The sequence below is a fragment of the Girardinichthys multiradiatus genome, chromosome X (assembly GCF_021462225.1).
Source record: "Girardinichthys multiradiatus isolate DD_20200921_A chromosome X, DD_fGirMul_XY1, whole genome shotgun sequence".
Taxonomy (NCBI): domain Eukaryota; kingdom Metazoa; phylum Chordata; class Actinopteri; order Cyprinodontiformes; family Goodeidae; genus Girardinichthys; species Girardinichthys multiradiatus.
In genome coordinates this window covers 24,282,354-24,309,942 of record NC_061817.1, presented here as the reverse complement: position 1 = coordinate 24,309,942, position 27,589 = coordinate 24,282,354, and the positions used below count along the sequence as shown (strand labels likewise).

The 27,589-nt window shown below is 37.7% G+C and overlaps 4 protein-coding genes across 5 annotated transcripts; 3 read left to right on the top strand and 1 right to left on the bottom strand.

The window, feature by feature from the left end:
• Positions 1-51: 51 nt before the first annotated feature.
• LOC124862434 (synaptogyrin-2-like) lies at positions 52-4,140 on the bottom strand. Its single transcript, XM_047356331.1, has 4 exons — positions 3,928-4,140; positions 2,390-2,627; positions 1,431-1,564; positions 52-1,309 (listed from the first exon to the last, which is right to left on the bottom strand). The coding sequence occupies exons 1-4, from the start codon at positions 4,024-4,026 to the stop codon at positions 1,127-1,129; spliced, it is 654 nt and encodes a 217-aa protein (XP_047212287.1). The 5' UTR covers positions 4,027-4,140; the 3' UTR covers positions 52-1,126.
• A 2,387-nt stretch (positions 4,141-6,527) lies between these two features.
• LOC124863287 (transmembrane channel-like protein 6) lies at positions 6,528-16,773 on the top strand. Of its 2 annotated transcripts, XM_047357612.1 has the most exons (21): positions 6,528-6,621; positions 6,717-6,800; positions 7,133-7,257; positions 7,369-7,491; positions 7,565-7,708; positions 7,884-8,034; positions 8,463-8,547; positions 8,636-8,893; positions 8,987-9,162; positions 9,247-9,391; positions 10,896-11,039; positions 11,511-11,665; positions 12,811-12,901; positions 13,085-13,182; positions 13,257-13,352; positions 13,429-13,504; positions 13,601-13,734; positions 15,122-15,298; positions 15,380-15,458; positions 16,311-16,392; positions 16,517-16,773. In XM_047357612.1, the coding sequence occupies exons 2-20, from the start codon at positions 6,745-6,747 to the stop codon at positions 16,383-16,385; spliced, it is 2,388 nt and encodes a 795-aa protein (XP_047213568.1). In that variant the 5' UTR covers positions 6,528-6,621; positions 6,717-6,744; the 3' UTR covers positions 16,386-16,392; positions 16,517-16,773. The 2 variants fall into 2 exon arrangements, with proteins under 2 accessions (XP_047213568.1, XP_047213567.1); XM_047357611.1 differs by having other exon boundaries at positions 6,564-6,800.
• A 341-nt stretch (positions 16,774-17,114) lies between these two features.
• LOC124863416 (heterogeneous nuclear ribonucleoprotein A0-like) lies at positions 17,115-21,391 on the top strand. The gene is made up of 5 exons (XM_047357778.1): positions 17,115-20,183; positions 20,289-20,374; positions 20,463-20,558; positions 20,680-20,823; positions 20,907-21,391. The coding sequence occupies exons 1-5, from the start codon at positions 20,168-20,170 to the stop codon at positions 20,919-20,921; spliced, it is 357 nt and encodes a 118-aa protein (XP_047213734.1). The 5' UTR covers positions 17,115-20,167; the 3' UTR covers positions 20,922-21,391.
• A 278-nt stretch (positions 21,392-21,669) lies between these two features.
• LOC124862595 (centromere protein X-like) lies at positions 21,670-25,530 on the top strand. The gene is made up of 5 exons (XM_047356593.1): positions 21,670-21,743; positions 24,671-24,722; positions 24,805-24,858; positions 24,952-25,040; positions 25,399-25,530. The coding sequence occupies exons 1-5, from the start codon at positions 21,708-21,710 to the stop codon at positions 25,411-25,413; spliced, it is 246 nt and encodes an 81-aa protein (XP_047212549.1). The 5' UTR covers positions 21,670-21,707; the 3' UTR covers positions 25,414-25,530.
• Positions 25,531-27,589: the final 2,059 nt, after the last annotated feature.

The window sequence follows — 27,589 nt, the reverse complement described above, 5'->3', positions numbered from 1 at the left end:
ATCTTAAATATTTGCACAAGGAGCATCCAAAAGTACAGTACAGGATATCAGTTACGGGCTGGGTTGGCCAAGAGAACCAGGAACAATTGTTTTATTTGGCAAACTCCATCTGATAGAGAACACTGTATAAGGCACTTGAACAATTTACTTGAATAAAAACCGTGGAAATGTTGAAGAATCAAGAAACAATCAAGAGGAGAATGTGATGTGACTAAAACACAAAAGTGATCTGATTGTCATGTACCTGTTTTTAAACAGGATTGGATAAGATAGTAAATATATCTTCAAATTTTCACACACAAAAAAAAAAAAAAAAATTGTCTGAAATATCTGCTAAAAATTGCTAATCTAAACTAAGAACATGCCCACCTACCAGCTTTGGGCAAAATAAAAAACAATCAACATCCAAAGAATACAGTCATAAAAAAATACTCCGAAGCTGAAGAAAGATCACTTAAAGTGCAAAAAAAAAATAATCGTTTTTTAACATTTAAGCTTTTCAGTGGTTGATTGTTTAACAGAAAAAAAGAAAAGAAAATACAGTAGTTTGAGAAGAAATATTCGAAATGAAACCTATTGATTATATTCTGTGCATTTACTGTTTGATTAAACAACATTTGCTAAACTAAACTGATAACTTATGGTTGTGGAACAGCTGCACATTAACATCAGAATACCAAAATAGTGTATGGGACACGAACACATTCAAAGGAAAACCTGACTTGTCTATCTTTTCAAAAAATTTATTTCTCAAGGCACAATTCATTCTAACCAGTTGCTCATACAATGAATTAATTGTACACAAACTTGAAACAAAGGGAGCTCTGAAACTATGACAGGTGTTTTGGTAGAACGACAAACTTTGGCATCATCCTTTCTCTTAGAGGAAAAAAAAAAAAATAAAAGAAACCTCCGCCGATTTCATTTTTGTCAAACATCGCAACAAAACATCCATTGAACAACGAACAATTACAATGCAGCAAACTAAAAGTCAGTGCCCAAAAATATGTAAGAAAAAGGGAGTGCTGAGGACAGCCCTGATTTTAAACAAAACCACTGGTACATGTTTTTTGTTTTTAAGAAGAACCCCCTCCCATTAGGAGTCATGCACGTAAATCTCAGCCCTTCAGTAAGTTGGAGGTTGATACTCTCCCTGCTGCCCCTGGCTGCTGGGAAAACTTTCTTGCTGGTAGCTCGATTGGGCAGGAGGGTACGGAGAAGTGTGGTCGTGGACGGGGTCGCTGTAATCCTGGTTAAACTCGCTCAGTCCTTCGCGATATCTTGCAAATGCAAAGTAGGACAAAAGAAACTGTACAGGGAGGGAGAGAGAATATGAGAGAGACGCTTGTGTTAATTAAGTGAAGGATGTTTTTATAGAAACAAAAATTAAAGAAGTTATTTGAGTCATTTTAGATGATTAATAAGCTTACCCAGGTGACGATTGAGAAGAAGGAGAAGGCGATCACGGCCCTGGCAGCGTCAGCCCTGATATATTGGGCCGTGGTTTTGGACCACTGGTTGGCCAGGACACAGAAGCAGATGAACCAAAGGAACATCCAAGTTGCTATATAAAGATGGAAAATAAAAGAGGTTCTAGTCAAGTTAAAATCTGGGAAAAAAGGAGGTAAAGGGAAAATCCTTGAAATATCAACACTCTTTCCACACTAAAAGATGTCAGTGGCTTTGTTTCTCGTCTGTTCAGAAACCTCTTTAGATTGGAACATTATGTGTTGCCTTGTTTTTATATTTTAGCCTACTTCATGCTGTCAGAAAGTGCTACTTGAGTCATTATTTTGATTGCACACATGTGGCAACTATCCGAACTGGGAATGGCCAGGAAAAAATGGACTGGGCTTTCCAAAGAACCACCTGCATTTTGCATTTCTCAGGTTATCCAAAAGATTTAAGTGCAGCCAAAAAGTCAGAAATAAAAGAAATGTGTAAGAAGGTAAATACTTATCACAGCACTGTATGTCAAAACCATATTCAAAAGGAGTTAAACCTCTGACTCCTACCTCAGCAATTTCTATCAAAACTGTCCCTGATAGGCCATTTTATAATTTTTTTTCCAAAAGCATATTTTGTTACATGCTTCCAGATATGAATTCATTTAGGCATAAACCCACTCATACAGAAACAACCTGCACTTGAATACACATGGCCTTATCATGTTTCCTAACTCCTCTTCAAACACAAAAGGTTTTAAACTTTGCTTGAGCTACAAAAACGTAAACATTATTATTCTATCTTTAGGACATAGGTCCCACTTCTGTCAACAGCCATTTTCTGCATATTGAAAAGCAAAAGTTTTAAATTGACACAGATTTAAAAGGAACTGGAACACGTTTTCATTAAAATAAAAACACCAAAAAAAAAACCCCCCTATCACCTGAGAAGGCGAGATCTCCAATGACGATGTATTTCCTATCCTTGGCACTGCTGATGTTTGGGAAGTAGGCATCTAGTAGCAGGAAGACGACACAACCCAAGAACGCCAGGATTCCGATTCCCACTGCATAGCTGCACGCAGTGTCATTGTCGTTGAACATGCAACGGGGATCACTGTGTTCCTGTGGATTAGTGTAGCCTTCAGCTGTAATGCTCGCAAAAACCACAATGGAAAATACCTGCAAAGAAGAAACAAGCAGGGTAATTCCTGGAAGGCTTGCTATTCAGTCCTCCACTCCCCAAAAGCACTCGAAAACCCTATAAAGAAAATATCAGCCAGGCTAATCAGACATACAGCAGTTTCAATTCCTGCAGATTTAACAAAGAATACTAATTTGTCAAAAAGAGGAACAAGTCTGCAAGTCACTACCCTTTACCATTTCTTTAACATCTATTATAAGCATATGGTTTAGATCCACAGCATAATGTTTAGCGTTTTTATCTTACGAAATGATTTAAGAGAACTGACCATTTTTTTTCCCCAAGGCCCTTTACTTCTAACAAACTTCTAACAGATTGATGATTGATCATTTTTTATTGGATATCTCTGATCCATATTTATGAAATAGCTAAATTTTTTTTTTAACCATTTAAAAAATGTGAGGAGTTTAAATTATTTCTGAAGTAGTGATGAATAAACATTTCAACAATTGTCTTTTAAGGCTGCTTACCTCATTAATATTTAGTTTTTGTTTATTTTTATAGGTATTAGTATAATTTCTATTTTTACAGGATGACCAATAACAGTTTCTTCCTAGCTGATTATGTGATGAACAACCCGGTTGGGCTCTTTCTGCATAGGGTTTGTTTTCCGTAACTTTCCCTGTCTAAATAATTACACATTTGAGGTTTTGAAAGATATTAAGATCTTTTTCTTTTCAGCTATTAAATCTGATCAGTTACAAATCAGCATAAAGTCGACTGACCTTTCCTAGAGTCTATTGGGGATATACTTAAAAAGGTATAGGGTTTATTCATCCCAATCTACTCTAGAATCTGCATAGAAAAATAAGGAAAGGGGGCAGGTAGCAACAGATGACGCTGGGAATTGTCAGTTCCTGGAAGTAACCAACACAAAACACAACAATCACTGTAGCAGCAGAGAGTACGTCTCCTATTTCCCCCCTCATTTCTTTCTAATTAAAGTACCACTAGTGCAGTTTCCAAGGATTAGGTAACACAGGTTACCCCGTGAAAGTGTTGGGCTCTTTTAGAACAGTGACACGGCACTAGACATGCTAGCTAGACATGCTAGCTGCAAGCTACTAACGACAGCTGAACACCCATTTTAACACTTTTCTTTAATTTATAAAAGGTTCAAAGTTGGGGAACGCTTGATGTGCAACTTAAACAGCCTATACAGCCAACAAGCTGCTTAATCCACACCTCTATGTAAACACTGGAAGCAGACATCTGTTAACGCAACCTGTGATGAGACGGTGGCTAACGTTAACGTTTAAGTTCAGTTAAGTCACTCACCCAGCTCAGGACGCGCAGCGCAGTCTGCGGCTTCTTCACATAGCTTTCAAAATCAAAGGCCCCCCCGGCCAGAGAGGCACCATAAGCAGTGCTCTGCATTATTTCACACACTTAAAAGCCTGTCAGACTAATTTAAGAAGAGTTATGAACTCTTACTGTTAAAGTTCGGGATGAGTTTCGAGCTCTATCAAACTACTTCCTGAGAACTTTTAAAAGACCGCCCTTTTTTTTTTTGATGCGTTCGAGGTCACCTCGGAAACTGCCGTTAAGGATCAATGCTTGTGGAAAACTAAGAAACCACGTTTTTGTTGCCTTTTCTTCATTTTTGTTTATGGAGAACAATTTGGGATTCATTTTAACCAGTTATTTTAATCAGTTTTTTTTTTTTTTTTTTACATTTTCATGCAGATATGATAAAATATTCCAGGACAAAATTAACAGTGAAATGGTCCTTTTGTTTAGCATCAACCTTTGGCCTCTTCAACTACTTTAACCACCTTCAGTCAACTCATGTTTTTTTTATTAAACTGTGAAGAACACATGAGGGAGCCAAATCTCTCTTGGCTGCACATGCAAATAAGCAATAGAAAAGTCAGTTGGGCCCCCTGGGAAGCAAGTCATATTGCCCATATAAAAACCATCTAAACACCCTTTTCACAATGTATTTTTTTTATATCATGAATATAAAAATTGTTAGCGCACAGTTTAAATTAACATAAATACATAAATAAAAACAATACCTACATGGCTAAAAGTTACGAAAGGTGGACTGTGTAATGGGGGGAAGGTTACAAAGCTAACAACTAGTGTTACCAAAGGCATAATAACAATATTACAAGAAAAAGTCAAATACCTATAGATCAAAAATATTATTTAACACTGCTACTGGGTGATTTAAACAATGAAATAGTTACAGATTTTTATTTTTATTTTCGTTTTTTTTAAAACAAAAGTCACCATTCTGGATTTTGTTGCTCATGTAATTGGGCTACAGACCACTGTATAGGTGAGTTTAGTTTTTTTTGTCTGTTATTGGAGCTTACTCTACCTGCTGTAATCACCTTATACTAAAATCTTAATTCTACAGCTTGTATTTCAGCTGTATGTGCTGCATACTGAAACTGTGTCGAGCAGCTGACGACTGCCAGCAAATCTTTGGGTGTTTTGTGCAAGTGAAGCTCCTACAGTCTAAATGTTAGTATCTTTGTGCTGACGCTGTGCTCACACATTACTTGTGCTCATTATTATTCTCATCCTTTGCTTCTCATACTGTGACCGATAAGATACATAATTTTTGTAACTCCACAGAAATGTGACTCAACCAAGTTACCACGTTTCTATAGAACTGAGAAACATAGGTAATGGTCATATTTTGGAAACAACAAAACCATATCAGTAGGGTATATGCTCAAACAAACATTCAGAAACTATCCACTTCTTACCTGAACCCACCCGATTAAAGGCAGTTTGCCATGTAAAGATCTGTAATGGGGCTTTTTTTAATTTAACTGTTTGGTTAATTTAGTTAAGTTGCCTGGGCATCTACTGTAAGGGGGTTTTACATTGGGGGATTTTCATTTTCCACCAAGTCAGACTTCCTCTAATGGATTCTGTCTGTCTGAAAATGCACATTTAGTTTATAGCACAAATCACTTTTGACATTTTTGCAATATGCTATCACTTGCAAATTACTAGATTAATCTAAGATGAAGTACAGGAAGAAACTTATCTTGAAATATGTGCATAATGTATTTATTCAAGACACAATATCTTTACAATAATATAATATAATATAATATAATATAATATAATATAATATAATATAATATAATATAATATTTTTTTTGGCTTGCCTTCCCTTTTGCTAAATGTGAAGTTGCAGTTCCATATTTATGACCACTGGATGGCAGTGTGCGCCCAGGATTATGGACAGTTATTTTTGGGCTTTGTCATTGGAAAAACTCAGCAAACTGATGCTTATAGTGGGACCACCAGAAGAAAATAATCGTTACCATTTAAAGTAACATACAAAAAAAAAAAAAAAAAAAAAAATACAAAAGAAAGACCCCAAATAAATAACTATGAAGTGTCTGAGTTGAATTTTTAAAACTCCGTAACTTTTGCATTAGGCAGTTATTTATAATGAGGACTCTGGAGCGATTTATGACCGTGGTCAGCTGCAGCATGTCATCAGTGTAGCTGATGCTTAAATGACTTTGTCAAAATGTCAAACATTAAACAGAAGTGTTTATTGCCACACAAGACATTAAGTCTGCTGTGCCATATTACAACTAAAATGTTTGTCACTTTGTATTGTGACACACAGAAACCCACAGTAATGTGTGAGACCTTAATGTAATTAAAACCACAGTAATATGTGAGACCTTAATGTAATTAAAAACATGACAATTTTTATATTTTTCACTAATTCGTCTTTACTGTTTTCTCCAGAAAGCATGTCATACAGAAGCTAGCAGCCGTGGGAGGGAAAGAGGAAGTATGGTTACATTTCTTCAGATATTTAAAGTGTTAATTTGTCACTTATTTTTTTTTGACATTTCTTTTTAGTGTGAGATATGATACCAAAGACAGAGAGGAGCAACTCCTCCGTGTATATCACAGGAAGCAACAGAGCCATATTGTCTGTTTTTTTAGTTTCTTTTAGTAGTGGCTTAGCATTGCAGGAAGGAACTGGTAAGATTTGGTGGTCTAATATAAATGTTTTGATAACCCACCCCTGTAGCAGCGCTCTGTGACAGATGTAGACTAACCCAGTGTAAGTTTTGCAGCTACAGCAAATTGTGACCATCACCAATCATGGCATACGATGGGAGCTTCAGTGCTGACATTTGTGAAAAGGATTCTGACTATGAGTAAGTTTTTTTTGTTTCTGTACAATCTGTAATTATTTAGGAATGCATCTTAAACAGCATTGAATGTCTTGACTCAAATTTAAGTAGACAGTTCAATGAGTTAAGATACTTCTTGCAGTATTTTAAGGCCAGTTGCTTCTTAGAAGTATAAAGTATGAAATGTTTACGTATATTTAGTTGCGGAAAACTTCAGTGAAGTCATATTTTTACGTATGACTGTACCATAGACATTTGTGCATATGGAATTTTTTTCGAAAGAATAGTTTGTAGAAGGATTGCTTGGCTGAAAGACAGCAGGAATTTTAATTAATATTACTTAAACTTCCTTTCAGAAACCTTGCAGAAAGCGGACCAAGTCAGGACTCTTTCAGACTTTTCAAAGAACCAACATTCAATGCCCAGGGGTGTTCTAAAGCCATACTGATGGGAAGGGTTGTAGAACGTTCAGACACATCTGGTATTTACTCCAACCAAAGCTTTCAACTCCTCGTCTGAGAACACCAAACCTTACGATTTTTTTTTTTTATTGATCATGAAAAATAACAATGAAATAAACTGTCTTTTTCAGACAGCGAGTCAACAAACAGCAGTGAAGGAAGCAAAGAGCCATTTAACAGAAAGCTGAAAAGCTCTTCGCAAGGAACAAAATGTTCAGCTGCTACAAGGAGGGTGCTCTCCAGTCACTCAACTGGTTAGTTAAAACTTACTTTTTGATGGTAATCATTTTACACAACTGAGCTATTCAAAGTTTCTTATGGGCACAGGGTCGCATAGTTCTGCCGGCATGTCCATGCGAGTCAGACGAACACCTGCGGCACAACAGCCTCAGACCTCATCTCGCGACTCTGTTCACATCCCCAACATTGATGGCATCATCCTTCCAGAGCTGAAAGAAATCAGTACTGAAGGTAAATAGAAGACACAAATTGATCAAATGGACAGTATAAATTGGCAAACATCTCACAAAGTACTTAAGAATTGTTTTTAAGAAAACAAACTAAGTTTGAGATTTTTGATATGCAATGGATCTCTTCCACCAAAACCGTTGAAGTAAAAGTGTTTCTGTGTTGACAATATCCACAGACAGACCAGATTATTTGGTTGGTTTAGGCTTGGGGTGCATTGAAAGGAGCAAGGAGGAGTTGGCATCAGATCTGCGAGGCCTCTCTGTGAGTGAAGGCATGCGTAAGCTACGAGCTATGCCGCTCAGCCTTGTGGACAAGATGGAAATCAGGTAAAAATGACATAGATCCCATTCACATCTGGCGCAAACATTCGTCCTGAGAAATCCAGTCAGGCAGTTTTAAAAACAGGTGTAAACACAGTCCAAAGCATCAGACCACCTTTGACTGTGCAGCTAATGAGATAAAATAGAGATCAAAGTGAAGCAAAACATCTAGTTTAGCCTTGTGCATCCATCCTATGATGCACTGAAAGACTTTTGACTACCTTAAAGTGGCTACCCTCAAGGAGCAGATTTACTTTGGCATCTTCTGGCTATACAAAGAAAAAACTTCTGTAAAAAGCCCAAATCAGCAAAGCTGTCAGCTAACCTTTAATTGAGAGATTTTGCAGAAAAATCTCTCAAGGTCAAAATCCTGTGGTATTTATTTTTTTGCTAACATTTGGAGTAACTTCTTTCTACATATCTGTTTTCACAAGGAGACGTTGTTTTAGCCCTTCAGCTGTGAATTCACTCAACAGGAATTTCCCCTGCTTTAATCTCCCACCGGTGTACATTTCAAGGGTACGTTAAAAGATTTACTGCTCCTATTGGGTTTGAATTGTTAACTGGATATTAAGCACTTACTTGTGGTTTGTTTGCTTCCTTAAAGATGTGGCGCCACTCCACATTCAATGCCCTTCCCTTTCTCAGCACCCTGAAGTTGTGGCACTCGTCCATGAAGAAGCTAAGTGGACGTTATGGGACTGGAGTTCTTTCCTACTTCCTTTTTCTCCGAACCCTCCTGTTCATCAACCTGCTTCTCTTCATTATCACCTGCTTGTTTCTGGTCATTCCTCAAGCCATTCACCCTCCTCCAACTGACCCTCGTGTCAACTCCGTCACCGCCATTGAGCTTCTCACAGGCATGGTAAAGTGACTGTACTAAACTTCGTTAGTGTTCATAGTTCTTATTTCATTAATTTGATCTGGAACTTTTCTCAACCCTCTTCATCTTTGGCAGGGTTACCTTTCTCAGAGTTTGATGTTTTACGGCTACTACTCAAACGTCACGATTGAAACTAATCAGATGTCCAGCCACATTGCAGTTACACATATGGTGCCTTACTGTATACCCACAGCCTATTTCCTCACTATCACAATTTCCTTCTTTATTACGTGCATCATTCTGGTTTACAGGTTGGTGCAAAATACAGCAACTTTAACATAATTTACATTTATCTCTCAGTTGTGTGTGTCTAATGGTCATTCTCCTTCTTGCAGCATGTCCAAGTCCTTCGGGAAAAGTTTTCAGGTGTTGAAGTCCAACAGAAATCTATCAGAAAACATTTTCTGCTCATGGGACTTTAAAGTCAGCAAGAAGCCATCCATAAGACTTCAGCACGAGAAAATCAGCACTCAGCTCAAAGTATGCAATCATTTTAGTAATCAAAGGCATTTTTCACAACAAAAATGAACAGTTCCAGTGTTTGCATCCTTTTTCAATAAAGCTATCGAATTAGTTTAGTAAAGCTAATTCTAACACAGTAAACATCCTAAGGGTTTATGTTCACATCACTTGTTTTTTTCTTGCTCTTTTGCAGCATGTATTTTTATATCTGATAACTATGGCCTTTATTTTGAGAATGTTTTTAAAGTAAGGTTTAAATAACTGGACACAGTCATAGAAAAACAAAGCACAAGACACAATTCAACGCTTCTAGAAGGAACTTTAGAAGAAATAAGATCAAGGGGTCATTTTCTGTATAATCGTATCAGTCTCTGAAAAGGAGTTTTGGTCTACCTTCCTCTCAACATGTACAGTAGTTCAATCTGGTTGAGGTCTGGATTTTGATTAGACCATAGCCACGCCTTGATTACTTTCTTTTTTAGACCTTCTGTTGTAGATTTGCTGCTGCGTTTGGGATCATCGCTCTGTTGATGGCCCAGTTTCCATTGAGCTTTAGCTGATGATCTTCTATTTGACTCAATGATTCTCAGCGTCCTGCAAATGTATTCACACCCCTTGAACCTTTTTCTTATTAATTTACAATACAACTTCACACTTCCATTTATTTTAATGGAATGTTATGTGATGAACCACTATAAAGTAGTGCATATTTGTGAAGTGGAAGTAAAAGAATACATATCCACACCATGATGCTTCCACCACCTTGTTTAATGGGTTCCACCACCCAGTTTGTTACAACTGGGACCATGTACTCATTTCCTTCCACCTTACTTTTATCCTTTACTTTTTGTTGCTTTATCTCATTAGATCTTAACAAAATACACTCTAGTTTAAAGTTGTAATGTGACAAAATGCAAAGAAAAGTAGGGTTGGGCTTCCTTTTGGGAACTCTTTCAAAATGACTTATTTGTTCAGTATTTTTCTAAAAGTACTAGCAAGAAGTTTAAATTTTTTTTTAAAAATAACATGCCGCCTGTAAAGTCAATGATGTTGCTCTGTTTTGCCATTGGGACTTACAGGCACACTTCTGAATGCCAACTCTGTTTTCTTTTGATGGATAATCTTTCACACTTTAAGATGTTTGGAAACTGCTTTATAACCCTTACCATAGTGATGAGCAGGAACAATTGTTTCTCTTATGTCATTGGCATTGCTGATGTCTTTCCCTCCTGGCTGTGTCAACAGCAGAATAATAAAGCTTCTGCGTTAAGAGGCCCTTGTTACTGATGAATTTAAATTATTTCCCCTTGTGAATAATAAAGATGCAGGTAGGGTGTTCTTAGTTTTTTTTATTCCTATGACTGTTCTGACATTCATACAAAGTTTTCTTTTTTTTTTTTTTTGTCATATGACTGTATATGTATGTGAATTAAACTGTGTTGCATATAGACCACAGACAACAGTGGTTAATATGCAACTATTGATAATTGACTCGACCTCAGACAGGCTGCTCTTCCAACAGGAGCAACTTTCTGAGCTGACCAGCAGAGAAGAAGAAATGAGTCTCATGCAGCGGTTCGGGAACCTCATCGTTCATGTGTTGGCATGGGTCACTTGTCTAGCCAGCATCCTCCTCAGTGCTGCGGGTGTCTACTTTCTATCGGAGGTTAGGCGGAAACTCAAGAAGATGTGATAGATTTCATGCATACAACCTCCATCAGTCTTATCACCACTGATGCATACACAAAGTTCTTCCTGTCACATTGATTTAGTTCTGCTTTTCTTTCACGCCATGTGCATTTTTGGGAAGTAAAGTACATTTTAAAACTATTACGTTTACCATTTAACACAGGGCACAAAATATTCACTGCATTTAAAATAGATTATTTTTCCCTATGAGTAGCTTTGATTACTGCATTTACATCATGCCAATGACCCTCCTCGTTTCCCAAGTTCTTCGAAGAGACCTTCGCAATGTCTCAGTTTATCAATAAATTGAATTTAAACAGACAGTAAAAGGAATAGTTAAAAAACAACAAAACTTAAATTTTCACATAGTCTTGTTTTGTCCTGTACTCATCACATTATGCTTTAAACTTTATGTTTCTTACTGTAAATCATTCTCAAACATTTACAGCACACCATCAGTTCAGAGTTCAAGAATCTGGACCCGTTGTTCAAGTCTGCAGTGGTGTCTGGTTTCAACCTATTGCTGCCTGGCATCTTCAACTTGTGTTCATGGTTCGAGAAGCACAGCTCACCCAGCACACGTGTGTATGTCTCCATCTTCAGGTGAGAGAGAGTATTACCATGGGGGCGGGGGGTTAAAGAAAGTCTGACTAGTGAAGATTTATCTCCATACAGTAATTTAAATAAAGGTTGAATTTAAATACAGTACCTTGCAAAAGTATTCATACCCTGTTACAACCATAAACCTCCATGCATTTTATTGGGATTTTTTTATTATATCATCTGAAATTAAAGAGTTTTAAAAGGAGCATTAGAAAGCAGCCTCTAGGTCCATGGTAACTCTGGAGGCACCAGAAAAATCCACAGCTAAGGTTGTATAATTTATCAAAGAGACTGGGATTAGTTGTGCCCTCTTTTAATCTGGCTTTTATGGAAGATTGACAAGAAGAAAGTCATTGTTGCATGAACAAGCAGTCCTGTTTGCATCAGTTTGAACTCTTTGGTTTTCTTTTGGTTTACTTTTGCTTTCATCTAACCAGTATGTGTGGTGGAAACCCAACACAGCACATCACCCTTTAGAAACCATACCCATTGTAAAACACGGTGATGGCAACAACAGGCTGTGGGGATGCTTTTTTAAAAAAAAAATCTGAGACAAAGAAGCTGCTCAAGGCTGATCCTGGATAACCTGTTACAGGATACGAAGTACTTGAGAATTGCTATTTGCAGTACTTCAACATCCAATCGAAGGCAAAAATGTTTGCTCATATGTGCAAAGCAGGAAGAGACATACCACAAAAAACTTGCAGCTTTATTAAAAGGTGGCTCTGCGCTGGTCTGAGTTAGGGGAGCTGAATGAATATACACACTAAACGTTTCCAATTTTACATTGTAAAACATTTTAAAAACCACGTATCATTTTCCTTCTACTTCACAATTATGGGCAGTGTTGTACTGGGCGATTATGTACAATCCTAATAAAATACAGAGGTTTGTCATTGTAATGTGACAAAGTCTGAAAAGGTTTACTGGCGTGAATACTTCAGCAAAACTCCTTACATAAATTATAACTAGAGATTTGGACCTAAATATAAACAAAAATATTAGTATCCTATTTTAACAGGATGCAACATGGTGGCTGAAATGGGGAAACCCCTCCATAACATTTCTGGATTCCCCTGTATTTTTGTTGCGGATGTCAAAGTCTTGTTAAATGGAAATGCACTGTTTCTTCTTTCAATTCGTAGGAATCTGCTTCTGAAGATCAGCCTGATTGGTGTGCTGTGTTATCACTGGCTTGGAAAAATTGCTGTGAAACAAGACCACCAAGTTTTAGAGGTGACAACCTTCCCCATTCATAAACCTGTCTTAACTATTCAGAACAATGAAACTACTCCAGTTATATCGTACCATTCATTACAAGGTTCTCTCACCATGCTGTCAACAGGTGACATCATTAACACTCCTACTGTTGTCTTACTGAACACTTGTATGGTCTTTAACTTTGTGTTTGTGTTTTAGTGTTGGGAGAATTTTGTGGGGCAGGAACTTTATCGCCTGCTCTTGATGGACTTCATTTTCACAGTGCTTTACATGTTTCTAGGGGAGTTTATATGGAGGTAATGTAACTGCACTGTGATGTTTTTAACGGAAGAAATTACCTTCATCTCACGATGTGTTGTCTTCCCTCCAGGCTTTTTTCCAAAAAAGTTTTAAAGAAGAACAGAAAGCCTGTGTTTGACATTGCTCGTAATGTGCTGGAACTCATATATGGACAAACTCTTACTTGGTGATTGTAAAATCTTTAAACTGATCAGATCATTAACAGAACTACCTTAGATTAAGTTTCCCATCTGCTGTTTCAGGCTCGGGGTTCTGTTCTCTCCTCTTCTCCCTGGTGTCCAAATCGCAAAACTGTTCGTGCTGTTTTACATGAAGAAGGTTGGCAAAGCATGCATCATTGAATCATTTCCGCAAAACTTGTAAAAACTGGATGACAAGCATTTGTTTTCTCCTTTCCCTCTGTTATCTCTACAGTGTACTCTGAAGCACAACTGTCAGGCATCTAAAAAGCCCTGGAGGGCCACTCAGATGACAACACTATTTATTACTCTGTTGTGGTTCCCCTCATTTCTTGGCGCTGCCGTTTCTGTCGTGTATACAGTTTGGATGTGAGTGCCATGTTATCCCTGAATGTGTTGCTCATATGAAGTTTTGACTTTTGAAATTGTTATGGCATAAAAACCAAGAGAGGTGCAAGGATGAGAATAGAAAATTCAATATATTAAGGGCTATTATTTCACTTGGGTAAAAAACTGAATGCATTTAGTTAAAAATAAAAAAAACCTCCCAGTAGGAATGCTGCAATTGGGATGTAATTTTGCACACATGTACATCAACGATAGGAAGGTAAATAATCTCTCTTGCAACTAGCTAGTCTATCAAGGATGGCACCAGTGGAGCAATAGTGTTATCAAACAGTTGACAAAGTGTCTGGAAGTCAGACAAAAGAACAACTGGTGAAGGGCACCAGAGACAGGATGCTTTGTAGACCTATTAGACTACACTTAATTAAGTTTGGGAGGGCCTCGATTGAAGGTTTGCATAACGCCAGGTTGCTATATCAATGCAACTGTCCTATAGCTAGAGTATACTGTTTACAAAAACAGCATGGGATGCCATGTGGATGTCCTCATTTGAAATCTGATATGTTTTTTGGAGAGCCTCAAATGGACACAGAATAGACACATCCTTTGGCAGGTGTATGTCACATGTGTTTTCCAATTACACAAAATGACCGTGTTGATTTTGATCCAATAAATAACAAGGAGGATCAGCTTCATGTCCCTCTGGGCATTTAAAAAAAAAAATCCTACCTGGACTGTCGTTAAGGCTGGAAATACACAAAACCTTTACTCTTTGAAATATTTCAGGTTAAGTTGTTTTCTCCCTTTAAATCAGCCTTAGTCCTGCTGAATGTTTTAAAACACCCTCTGATTTATGACAAATTTCATGTAGCAATTCTCCTCAACCAAAAGAATTAAGCATTTGCGGCCCTCCTACTGTCCCTTGGGCAGCATCCCACCTTGACTTGTCAGGTAGTCATTGAATAGTCTTGGTGTGTCAGGATATGGTTTTGGATTGAATCCCAGAATGCAGACCAGCAGGTGGCAGTAAATAATATAATAAATAATAAAATTTTGTTTCATTATTTTGTTGACCTATCTACAAGGATTTGTTCCGTACAGTGTATTATGCTTAAGAAATGTTTGCTTTTGTTTTTATGTTCATGACACCGACCTGTCAATGGGACTGAAGAGAAAAGTAGCCACCTGGCCATAATCTCTCGTATTTACATGTATTGTCCCATTAAATTATATAAATAAAACTAACTAAACTAAATTAAAATGGATTGACAAGCATGAAATTAAATGGAAAATAACAATGAAAAGCAGAAAGTATGTGAAATGAACAAACATTTGGACTTTGTTTTTAAAGAGTTTATATTGAATTGTATGTATTTTGATCATAATCCCCCAGAATGTTTGTCATTTACAGGATTAAACCTTCATCAGGATGTGGTCCTTTCAGGAATCTAACCAGTATGTTTGAGTCTGGGAAGTTGTGGGCTGAGAGGATGAAGGACTCTCACAAGATTCTGTCTTGGCTCATTCGAGCATACAACACTGTCATAGATAATCCACTGTTCTTGTTCCTGCCCACTTGTGTTTTTCTGTAAGTCCTGATAATTATAACTAAACTGGATAATGTTCTTGCCTGATGTTGACTAATGATGTTTTCTTTTTCCATTTTCAGACTGGTGGTGTATTTCCATGCTCAGATAGTTGATGGCCAAAGGAAAATCATCAGACGGTTTGAAAAGCAAATTGAAAATGTAAGTAAAATCTTGCTTTGGTCTGGACTGAATTGATGCAATGCCTTCGAGTCTCTAAACTCTTCCAGTGTCATTGGCGTAATGATAGCAAGAAGTCAGTTAAAATGTTCACTATCCTAATACGGGATTTTTGAAATGTACTCTGCAAGGTTTTATTTGACAGTTTTAAAAAGTGCCTTGGATAAGTAACCATACCCACTGGACATTTTTACAAGTAAAAATCGAAGAATTGTGATGTGTCTTTGTATTTGTCCCACCTCCACAAGTGAATACTTTGAACCAACTTTTCCTGCAATTACAGTTAAAACATTTTGGAGGTATAGCTTTACCAGCTTTTTTACCAGTCTTGCCACAGATTCTCTGTAGGCTTTTGGTCTGAAATGTTCTGTCCTAACAGATTTTCATTGTTTAAAAAGGCAAGCTTGGAATACATTCTCAAAAATGTCTAATGATACATCTCCCAGCTCCTTATTAGTATAGGGAATATTTAGACCTAATGTGCTTATTTTAATTTAACTTATTTTTAAACCTTCTTCCGCTGCTTTTTCCTATTCAATTTAGGTCACAAATGTTAACCTGCAAACTGTTGTCAGTATTTCTTTATACTTTTCTATGACGGTCAGACTGACATGTACAAAAGATAAAGCTTAGTAATTTTAGAGCACCTTTGCAACTATTCGCCTGTTTGGCACTGTCGATTCCACAGTAAAAGCTCAAAATAAAGGCGTTCAGAGCATAAGCTAACTCGTAAGACAATTTTAGTCCAACACCTGGAGTCTCTGAGCTGTTGCAAAAAGTTCAAAACGCTTGTAAATTGTGAGTTGACCTCAGTGTGTGCTTCTTTTCATTCAGGAAGTTAAAGACAAAAAGTTCCTCATCACCCAACTGCAACATTGGAATGAGGAAAATAAACCAGATTCCACTTAGAGATAAGGTAGGCTATGTTTACCCCCTTTTTAGAAATTTCCTAGTTAATTCTATGAGCTCAACTCTTCAGGAGTAACCGATTACAATGAGTTCTGTCATGCCTTTTGAACATGTTTTCTTTTTTCTTTTAGAGGAAGATGATATCATCCCATTCTCTGGAATGCTGGGTGTTAAAGTGTATCTCATCAGTGCTAAGATGTCCGTGACACTGAAAACATCACTCATAAATGTTATAGCAAACATAAGAATAATAAATGGCCACAAACTTTGCAAAGTTCAAATATACTTTGTGATCTTTGATTAAAATACTCAATTAAGCTTACTACTTAGAGTTTATAGATGGTATTCAATAATATTTTGTATGTGAAAATAAAATAATTGGACCACATACTATGTTACTGCCATGTTGTCAGGAGCAATTCACAATAATCCACATAACAAACAAGAGTGATGCTCTGAGCTGTGCCATTAGTGACATGACAATTGTTTTGATCTACAAAAATCTACAATTTTAAGAATATGATTGCATGTTTCTGCTGCATATTATGTCAGCATTTTAACAACAACACATCTAAATCATTGTCTAAAAGTGTCTTTGTAGCCATGGATTCTGGTGATTCTGTGATTCTTGTCCTATTGGATCTTATATCTGAATTTGACACCATTGACCATGAGATCCTAATTTCTAGGCTGGAGCAGTGGGTGGGTACCACAGGGTCAGCTCTCAAAAGCTTTGCTTCCATGTTGATGGCTCTTTGGTGGGGTGTACCACAACGCTCCATTCTTGGACCTCTTCTTTCCTCATACCTGCTGCCACTAGGTGCTATTTTTTGCAAACATGACATCCACTTTAATTTCTGCGCCGATGATTGTCAAATTTACATCCCCCTAAAGCACAGTGGTGCAGGCACTATCCAACCTCACCTTGATTGCTTGGTCGACATCAGGACATTTATGGCTTTAAATTTCTTTTAATGAGAAGAAGACTGAGGTCATCCTGTTTCCATCCAGTGGCACAAACACAAGCCCCTGCACATCAACCTTTCCTTTCCGGCCTCGTTTGAAAAACAGATTGACTAATCTGGAAGTGAAAATGGACCCTTCCATGAAACTAAATAGTCTTGTAAACCTAAACTCGTTTGGGCAAAGAACAAGAGACTGTTATCAAAACTTTAAAAATCTTCATTTAAAATGGTACAAGAACACAAAACAAAAAAGCTATTTTGGGCTATTTTTTGGGACAGCATTCAACTAGGGAATTTGTTAATGCTCTTGTCCTAGGACAAGTACAATAAGCCTTTGTAAGAGTTTCTTAGGTTTGTTATCAGTGATGATGAATGCCAGACCAACATGCCTCGATGAGAACTAAACAGATCTTACATGTTCCAATAGTAATCAGGAATGGCGTGCTGTTCTTTCTTTTGATGTCTGAATCAGAGAAGTAGGTGTTGAAAACCTGCATTAAACAAGCTGTCCTTGCATGCAAAACATACTGGCATTTTAACAATGGCATCTAACAGGTTTTATGCATGTTTATTTTAAGAGTGTTCTACACATTAATTTGCGCCCAATAGTTCCTCTCAAATTCATTTAAAGGATAATTGGGATTTTTTGAACTGAGGTTCTGTGCTTGCAGTAGAAAGATGTCTTTTCACTGTGAGTTTGTTGAAAGTAAATACATCCTCAGAGGTTGAAACTAACAGTCACTCGACTCAAATTGAAAATATCTCCATCACTAGAATAGAACTCTGTGTTAGTGGACGTCCTTTTCAATTTAACAAAAAGAATCAACTCCTTCATAAAATTATTTGGTAAACAAAAATAACATTTCAGGGATCAAAATGCTAAAAACTATTTTACATCTGTTGCTTTTTGTTGAGTCATAGATGTAACAGGAATCCTATTTACAGCTTGATAAAATGATGGTTCCGATGTTGGAACTTTAAGGAACTGTCTCTTCAAAAAGCCTTTGTTAGAACTCTTAATGATGTTTTAAATTGGAAAAACTTTATCATTGATATGGTCTCTTGGCAAATCAAACACATTAGTCTTGTGCTGGTTGGAGAATGAATGCAATCGTTTTGTCCAACTGTCAATTTTCACTGTCCACTTTTCCTTTTATAGCAATTTTGAAACACAATTTATTTTCTTATAATCTAGGCTCCTATTGTCGACAAAGTAGCAATTAGCAAACTGCTCAGAAAGTAAAAAGCTACTGCTTGTTCTCCAACAGGAATATCCGAGTGACACTGTGTTTCATGTCATGACATTCCAGATTGCTCTATTATTTAGCTGATATACGGGCTTCTGGTGATCTTGCCGTTGTTGTGAGAACACAGCATATACACTAGCGCACTGCCACACTATTGAATATGTGGATACAGTGAAAGAATCACTGCTTGAGGGGCCATGAATATGCCGCTCATGGGCCAGATGCAGACCACAGGCTGCCTTTTGAGAACCACTTTTACAAGAGATTGTCAGGTTTTCCGAGGCGAACAGCGCCTATGTTGCTATGAGGAATTATGCTGGTTAAGGTTGCCTGCTGTCTCAATTCACCTCAACCGAGTCTAGTCCGAACAACTTTAGGTTCACCAAGAATGAGGTAAACATTTGGATTTTGAGTCGGACATTCACATTTGCAACAGCATTAAAGATGGTTTACTCCTGTGCCTCAATAGTCTCATAGTTTGAAAGTCATCAGATGAGCAGGATTATTACAGTTGGTGATTAATATGTGTAGTAGCATTTATAAGGCAGTGTAAACTTAAAAACAGCCTCTTGTGAAAGCGTAGACATTTAATATCTACAAAAACTGCACTGTATCCCAGGGTTATGAACAGTTTTTAGCATGAGTTTTTTAAAAGTACTAAAATCCGTTCAAATGTGGAGAGCAAGTCTGCCTTGCTGTCAGCTTCCACCACTCTGAGGATTCTTTTCCTTTATCAAACTCACTGAGACATGACAAATGCCTACTACAGATAAGGAAACTATTACTGATAACTTCACAAAACATGACTTCAAGGCTGACCTATCTCCAGCAGTCATTTGGCTACAGTCAGGGGACCCCCTGGACAGGTCTCAAGTCCTTAATCGTGCCCAGCCATTTGTAATTTTTTTCAAACATTCTAACATTTATAGAATATATTTTACCATTATCCTTTTTGTTTTTTAGTTCAATATATGATTGGGATCTCAAGTCCCCATAATTGTTGATTTGTGACCCCAACATTGGTAACATCTGCATCAGAAGTCCACATCAACCCAGTTGTTTGGGAGGCACAGATAAATGCCTTTTTGCTGTTCAGCTTTATGGCAGCAAACATACGTTGGGTCTGGTGTGAAACTCAGGATGAATATGTAAATACTGTTTTAACATCGTCTCATTCATATTTACATGATAAGTTATACTGAATGTTCCTAAAATAAATTGTTTTCATTCCATTTCTGTTTTCTTTTTTATAGACCCTAACTCTGTCAATCTGTCAGCTCACCAAATTTGTTCCTGTTTACCAGCATCAGATGTTATGGGTTAAAATAACATGTTTATTACTGCTGACTAAACAACCGTAACGCTAAAAAAAACCTGCTTAAAGTTTCTGGCCTGGCTGCTTATCAGGTTTCGTGACTGTGATCTGTTTAAAAACATTTTCTATGAGAGATTAAAACAAAACTAAAAGTGGTAGATTATTTCCTTGTCCTGATGCATAAAGGATGCTGCATGTAATTATCGCATCACTCATTTCTTTGCGAACCACGGCCGTCACATCTACATCTGGATAATGGACTCTAATAAGGGTAAACTTTTGATTTTATGTTATATTGCAAATTATTTTATCTTGTAGTTTGCCTTTTTTCCTAGCACCAAAATTTAAAAAGGGTCATAAAATGTATGTCTTTCAGAAAACATTGAGGCGGCACCTCAAAAACGGATTTTCATAATTCTTCCAAAGAAATATATGGCTGCTTTGGCTCGACACTTTGCTTTGGTAAAGTTTTTCTGATGCTATATCGAGCAAGTTGAAGCTAGATATTATTTCAATCCTTAAGCTTACTGGTTTTTCTATCATTTAACAGGAGCATGGATTGTTCATCACAGAGCTGGACCCCAATATTAGTGAAAAATATCTGATTTCGTATTTTAAAGAATGGGGACAAATCACAAAGTGCAAGGTAGATTCAACCCACATTTTATGAGTATCTTCATTTCAACAGTTTTGTCCTGAATTATCCACAAAAGTAATTCTATAATCATATGGAATTCCTCATTCATTTTTTTTTCATTTGATCCAAGATCAGAAATGATTCCAACTCTTCAAAGAACTGTTTGGCCGATGTGTGGTTTTCTACAGAAGAAGAAGCAGACAGAGCACACTGGGCTGGTCCTCACTGTATCGGGGGGACAGAATCTAGTGTACGTCGGATTGTTAGTCCAAAGGTGAGTAGAAACTACTTAACAGAGCAAAAGTGTGCATTTCCTGTTCACCATCATGTTAGCTGATATAAAAATCTGTCTCGTAGATCCAAGATGAGTAAGACAACAAGGCCACCTCAGTGCCAATTAAAGCTCCAGGTCGGCGTCCAATGTGTCTTGGCTAAGTGCTAGAAAATCCTTAGTGGTTTGATGATGAAGTGAAGGAATAAACAAATCAGTTGTAAGATAAAGCAGGAATTTTGAGATGACTTGAGAAGCAGGCTTTAAGTGGTTAGAAAAGATTATACCTTATATAAGAAAATGTAACCTCTAAACTATAATGTGTGTTATGGAGAAATGACACATTGATTTTGTTCACAAAATCTTCTAACATTTTGTTTTCGATCTCCATGTGTATGTTTTTGAAAAAAACGTTTTGCACAAATCTATTATTGTCAGTCTGTACTGTATGTTTATGCAAATTAGAAAAGCAAAACTCTTATGTACTACTCAATGCGTTATTACATACATATCTCTGCAAAATGCTGTGAAAATTACTGCACTTTTAAACCACATTTTATTGTGTCTAACATTAAAAATATACCAATAAACTAAAGTTATTGATTGTGTGATTATTATTTGTTTGTATTGTAAGTGATAGCAAATAAGCTTAATGTGAAGTTACTGAAGTTAAAGCACATCTTTCAATATGTATGTACCTTTCTAATTTAGCAACAAAAAAGCTAAATCAATTTATACACCAAACGTTGATGAAATAAACGATAAAAATATTAAAAATATATTAAATGTGAAATTAAAAGTAAACAAAACTAAAATCGTGATCTTGCACGCGTCGAGTTACGTCACAGATTAACAACCAATCCCATCGCACAGTGCTGCGTGTAAACATGGCGGCGAAAGAGGAAGAAATCTGCTTCAAAAAGGTAGGAGTAGGAAGTTCCCTCATAATTCCAGTTTATACCTACTCGTTTTCGCTTTAACATCAAACTAACAGAGTCCTGCCTTGTCGTTTTTACATCTTTAAGCTGCCATGAATTCTTACGCCTCCGAAAAACCCCACGGTGTGAATGCATTGTTTGTTGTTTACCTCCAGAGCAAACAAATAGCATGTTATGCAGATATTCCGGTTTAGATGAAGCAAGCGTTTCTGCCGAATTGAGGAGCGTTTCCTAAGCATTTAATAAAGCCCTAAACATTCTTTGCTTGATTTGACCACATCTGGAAAAATCCGGTGATATTTCAAAGAAGGTCATTTTTTAAAGGTAGTTCGGTTGGTTTGAGAGAAGCAAGTAAAACATACAATATTATATGCTTAGAAATGAAATATTGCGTTAGTTTTATTCAGCCTAAGGTATATGTGTATTCTTACTCATAATTCAAACCATAAAACATCTGTAAATGGCATCTCAGCTCAATAAATTAGAGAATCACTCAATGTATTTCAGTAGTTCAAATCAAAAAGTGAAACTCAAAATGTATAGATTAATCAGACACAATGATATATTTCACGTGTTTATTTATGTTAATTTTGATAAAACTGTAAGACCTGTAAAGAAATTAACAAAGGGTCTATACTCACCGGCCACTTTATTAGGTACACCTGTCCAACTGTTTAACACAAATTTCTAATCAGCCAATCACATGTCAGCAACTCAATGCATTTAGGCATGTAGACATGGTCAAGACAATCTGCTGCAGTTCAAACCGAGCATCAGAATGGGGAAGAAAGGTGATTTAAGTGACTTTGAACGTGGCATGGTTGTTGGTGCCAGACGGGCTGGTCTGAGTATTTCAGAAACTGCTGATCTACTGGGATTTTCACGCACTACCATCTCTAGGGTTTACAGAGAATGGTCCGAAAAAGAGAAAATATCCAGTGAGCAGCAGTTCTGTGGGCGCAAATGCCTTGTTGATGCCAGAGGTCAGAGGAGAACTGCCACAATGGTTTGAGCTGATAGAGAGGTGAACAGTTACTAAAATAACCACTCGTTACAACCAAGGCATGCAGAAGAGCATCTCTGAACGCACAACACGTTGAACCTTGAGGCGGATGGGCTACAGCAGCAGAAGACCACACCGGGTGCCACTCCTGTCAGCTAAAAACCGGAACCTGAGGCTACAATTCGCACAGGCTCACCAAAATTGGACAATAGAAGATTAGAAAAACGTTGCCTGGTCTGATGAGTCTCGATTTCTGCTGCGATAATTAGATGGTAGGGTCAGAATTTGGCGTCAACAACGTGAAAGCATGAATCCATCCTGCCTTGTATCAACGGTTCAGGCTGGTGGTGTAATGGTGTGGGGGATATTTTCTTGGTATACTTTGGGCCCCTTAGTATCAGTTGAGATTCGTGTCAACGCCACAGCCTACCTGAGTATTGTTGCTGACCATGTCCATCCCTTTATGACCACAGTGTACCCATCTTCTGATGGTTACATCCAGAAGGATAACGCGCCATGTCTTAAAGCACGAATCATCTCAGACTGGTTTCTTGAACATGACAATGAGTTCACTGTACTCAAATGGTCTCCACAGTCACCAGATCTCAATCCAATAGAGCACCTTTGGGATGTGGAGGAACGGGAGATTCACATCATGGATGTGCAGCCGACAAATCTGCAGCATCTGTGTGATGCTATCATGTCAATATGGACCAAACTCTCTGAGGAATGTTTCCAGTACCTTGTTGAATCTATGCCACAAAGGATTAAGGCCGATCTGAAGGCAAAAGGGGGTCCAACCCGGTACTAGCAAGGTGTATCTAAGAAAGTGGCCAGTGAGTGTATGTGCTGTTCAGTATCTGCACTCAGTATCTGGTAAGGGCTAATTTTGCTGGAATTACTGCACTACCTCCACTGAGGTGTCAAGCCCATGTTGCGTTAATATAGCGCCCTTATGCTCATCTGCGTTATGTGTGGTGTTTCTCATCATCCTGTCAACAATATGTTGATTCTGTGGAGTTTATGTCAGGTGAGTTTGCTGGCCAGTCCATCACAGTGATAGCATTAACATTGAAACAGGTATTGCTACCTTTGGCAGTGTGGGCAGGTGCCAAGTCCTGCTGGAAATTTAAATCTCCATTTCTACAAAGCTTGCCAGCAGAAGGGAGCAGGAAGTGCCCGTGGATTTTTTTGTAGGTGGCTGCCCACACAACGGACAAACAAAATGCAATATTTACTTGTTTCTGAAAAAAAAAGCCTTTGGACCACTGAGAAACAATCCAGTCCTTTTCCCCCCTTACCTCACATAAGACTCTTCTAGCCTTATGTCTGCTTCAAGACAACAGTTGAAGGCCAAATCCTCAATAAGCCTGTGTGTGGCTGTTCTTGAAGCACTGACTCTGGTCCACGTCTTATGAATGTCAGGAAAACTCTTGAATAGGTTTTGATTAAAAGAATTCTGAAGCCTTCTGTTATCCCTTCTGCTTGTGCATGTTTCTCTACCAAACGTTTTCCTTCCACACAACTTTCTATTCATAGGTTTGAACACAACACTTTTTTTCAAGCAATGACCTGTCGTGGCGTACGCTTCGTGTAAAAAGGGTTTCTATGTTGTATTATAAGATATGGATAACATGAAAGATAATATTTCTATATTGCAAATCCTTTTTTAGATGAATTTTCAAATTTTCTGAAAAAACATTATTTTGGCTTTAAATTAGCTGTAAGCCATAATAATCAAAATTAACAGATTCAAACACTTGATATATATCATTATGTGTGTAATACATGGTTAAACCTGTTGAATTCAATTACTAAAATAAATAAGTTTTCATTAATGTTCTAATTTAGTGAGATGTAGTTGTAGTCTCATTCAAAATGTTGTCTTTTGCTGTTTTATCTCTTGCAGGAAACTGTGAGCAAACTCCTGTCCAGTTCCTTTAAAGAGGACAAAACCAAATGTAAGTTTAAGCAATGATGTTCTCTTTTTGTTTTAGTTCAGATTACATGACTAACCTAAATACATCTAACTTTGTGTTACAGTAAGTGGTGATGCTACACAGCTCATGCGAGAAATGCTGAGAGTATTTGTGCAAGGTAATGAGTTTTCAGTGTCAAGATTACATGATGAGCTACTGCACTCAAATCGAGATGTACACCAATAAAACGATTTATTTTTGTCATTGCCAGAGGCTGCTTTGAGGTCGCTGAAACAAGCTGAATCTGAGGATTGCAACCAAGTAGAGATTGAGCATTTTGAAAAGATCCTGCCACAGCTGGTATGTTGCTCAACAGGTTCAGCACTTTTTGTTATTGAGGCATTCATACAGCCATTGTTGCCTTTGCTAAATTATTTAACCTATAAATAGGAAAGGCTTTCATTATAAACAGAGCGATGTACAAAAGTATGTAAATATAATGGAAAAGATAGCAAGATTAGGTGCATTAGGTTGAAATTAAACTAAAATAAAATGGTTATTATGTGATATTATACGGATGTAGACTGAATTACGTTAAAACAAAGTCACCCAACTTCCCTTAAATCCACAAATCCAGTTTTTAACTGTAGATGTGTATCTTTAGAATAAAAGAAGTGCTTCTTTATTGACCTGCAGGTTTTGATCTTCTCCTTTGCAGCTTCTGGATTTCTAGAGGAACCACAAGATGGAGCCAGAGTGCTGCTAACATGTTTTCACAAGTTTTGTTTTTGAGGTTTTATTTTTCTTCAGTATAAATATAATTTCCTAATTGAACCTGAGACTACATCAATATCCCTGTCATGTGTTTATTTTATTTCTTTCTGATTTAAAGTTAAAAAACCCACAGTGTTGTCCAAACATAAACCCACTTCCACCACCTGTGCTCATCTGTGGAACAACAGGTGCTTCCAGCATGCTCCGTGGCGCCCTTCATCAAAGCCTCCAGGAGCAGTTGGAAGCAATTAGAGTAATAAGGGGAGCAGCCAGTCCCTTAGATGATGACAAGTGCCAGGAAAAAAGGAGTACCCCCTCCGGACACTTTGAAGTTCCCTTTTGCTGTCCTGCGATGTTTGGTTTAGAGGTAGGGGGAAGGGCAAAAGGGGACCTCTGGCACAGGGAGGAAAGTTGAATAGGAGTGTGTGTGTTTGGGTGTGTGGGTGCGTGTGTGTGCATGTGTTAGCCAAACACGGCCAGAGACCACACGCATAGAGATTCTGTTTGAAAGGAAACATAACAAAACACATCGGAACATGGTCCAAGAGGAGCAGGGTGTAATTCTGAAGGTAAATAAACAAAACAGGCGAGTAGTAAAGGTGCTCTCTCTGCTTTCATCACAGCAGAGAGTAAGAGGGGGGGCTGGGCCTACCGGAGAGAGGCTAATGTGGGGTTTTACAAACCCAAGTGGCTCTTATGTTTTTCCACTAGCGGTGTGTTTGACCAAAGTGTCTTTACTGTGAGTCAGCATAGCTGTACAACACCTCACTCTGTTTATTTGTGTGCCTCTCGGGGTGACTCACCACGCTCGCATACAGCTGGAAGCAACTTGAGTGAAAGTCAAGAATCCAGGGTTGGATTGGTGTTCAAGGGCAGGGCACCTTGAGTTTGATCCACAACCTTTTATAATTTGAAAGCCCCAGGTTGGATTTGTGATTCCCAGGTTTGATTGAAGAATCGTGCTTGGGTTGAGTGATGTAAAGTTTTAGAGTAATAAAATCAGGTTTATCAGGGAAGAGATCTAATTTTGTATAGTAAAAAAACATTTTAACTTATTGTGGTAATAATTCCTATGAAATCCACCCCAAAATCCAAACTTCCACAGTTTGCAAATGTTATTTTTTTTCTCCTGAAACAAACTCATTATTGTCCTTGGCATCTTTCTTTCACTGAAACAAGTTATTGCTGGGAATTCTGTATCGGCACTACCGTATGACTCCTTATGAATCCTGATGAAACAAATTACATCTGAAGGCAGTATTATTAAACATTCGAAAACGGTCAAGACAAAGAACGGGGAGGGCGTTGAAAGTAATAAGTTAAAACTTTTCTTCATCCTGAATTAATGGCAAGGAGCTTCGACAGATGTTCCAGGTGCTTTGGAGAAGCTCCGGAGTTAGAAGTCTTTCCCAGGAGATGGAGGCTAATCTGTGTCCAGCTTTCCGGCTGTTTTTTTGGGAGGGGGGGGCAGCCTCAAATGTAACATGCAAACTCTGATCTGATTGTAGTCATTAATATCAACATTGACTTTAGGCTAATTTCCCTGCCAAAATAATTTCCATCCTGTTAGATTTGTTTTCAGGGAAATTTAGCTTCACATACAATCAATCAAGCCCTGGGAATTTCCAACTTTTTACATAAATACTAATGAGGAATTACGTACAAGTTGGTATCAAGAATCATAATTTACAGAAATGTTTTTCTGAGATGGAGTTGGGTGGATTATTTTGCAGAGTCCCGGTGAGGATACGTCAGGATTATATCGGATTTCTCTCCGTACTTCTGCTCTCACTAGTCTGCGGTTGCTCTTTCTGACGCAGCTTTCCAACTTTCTGTCACCTCCAAACTACTTTCTTCTCTGGTCCAAAACGAAAGCTCCATCTGTGACAAGTCAACATAGCACACCCACTTCTGTGACTACTGGAGTTTGCTTTTTGCAAAAGCAGTAAGAAAATTAGACTTACTGTATTGCCTATGAGTTGTTGCTTAAAGGATACACCATCACTCAAAAGTTGTGCATCAATGAGTAGTTTCTTTGCTTTAATAAAAATAAACCTACTTAATCGGGTTTTTTAGAGAGATACATTTTTGCACAAGGCCTATAATGAGCAACTGTTATCAGTGCCTATGTGGCT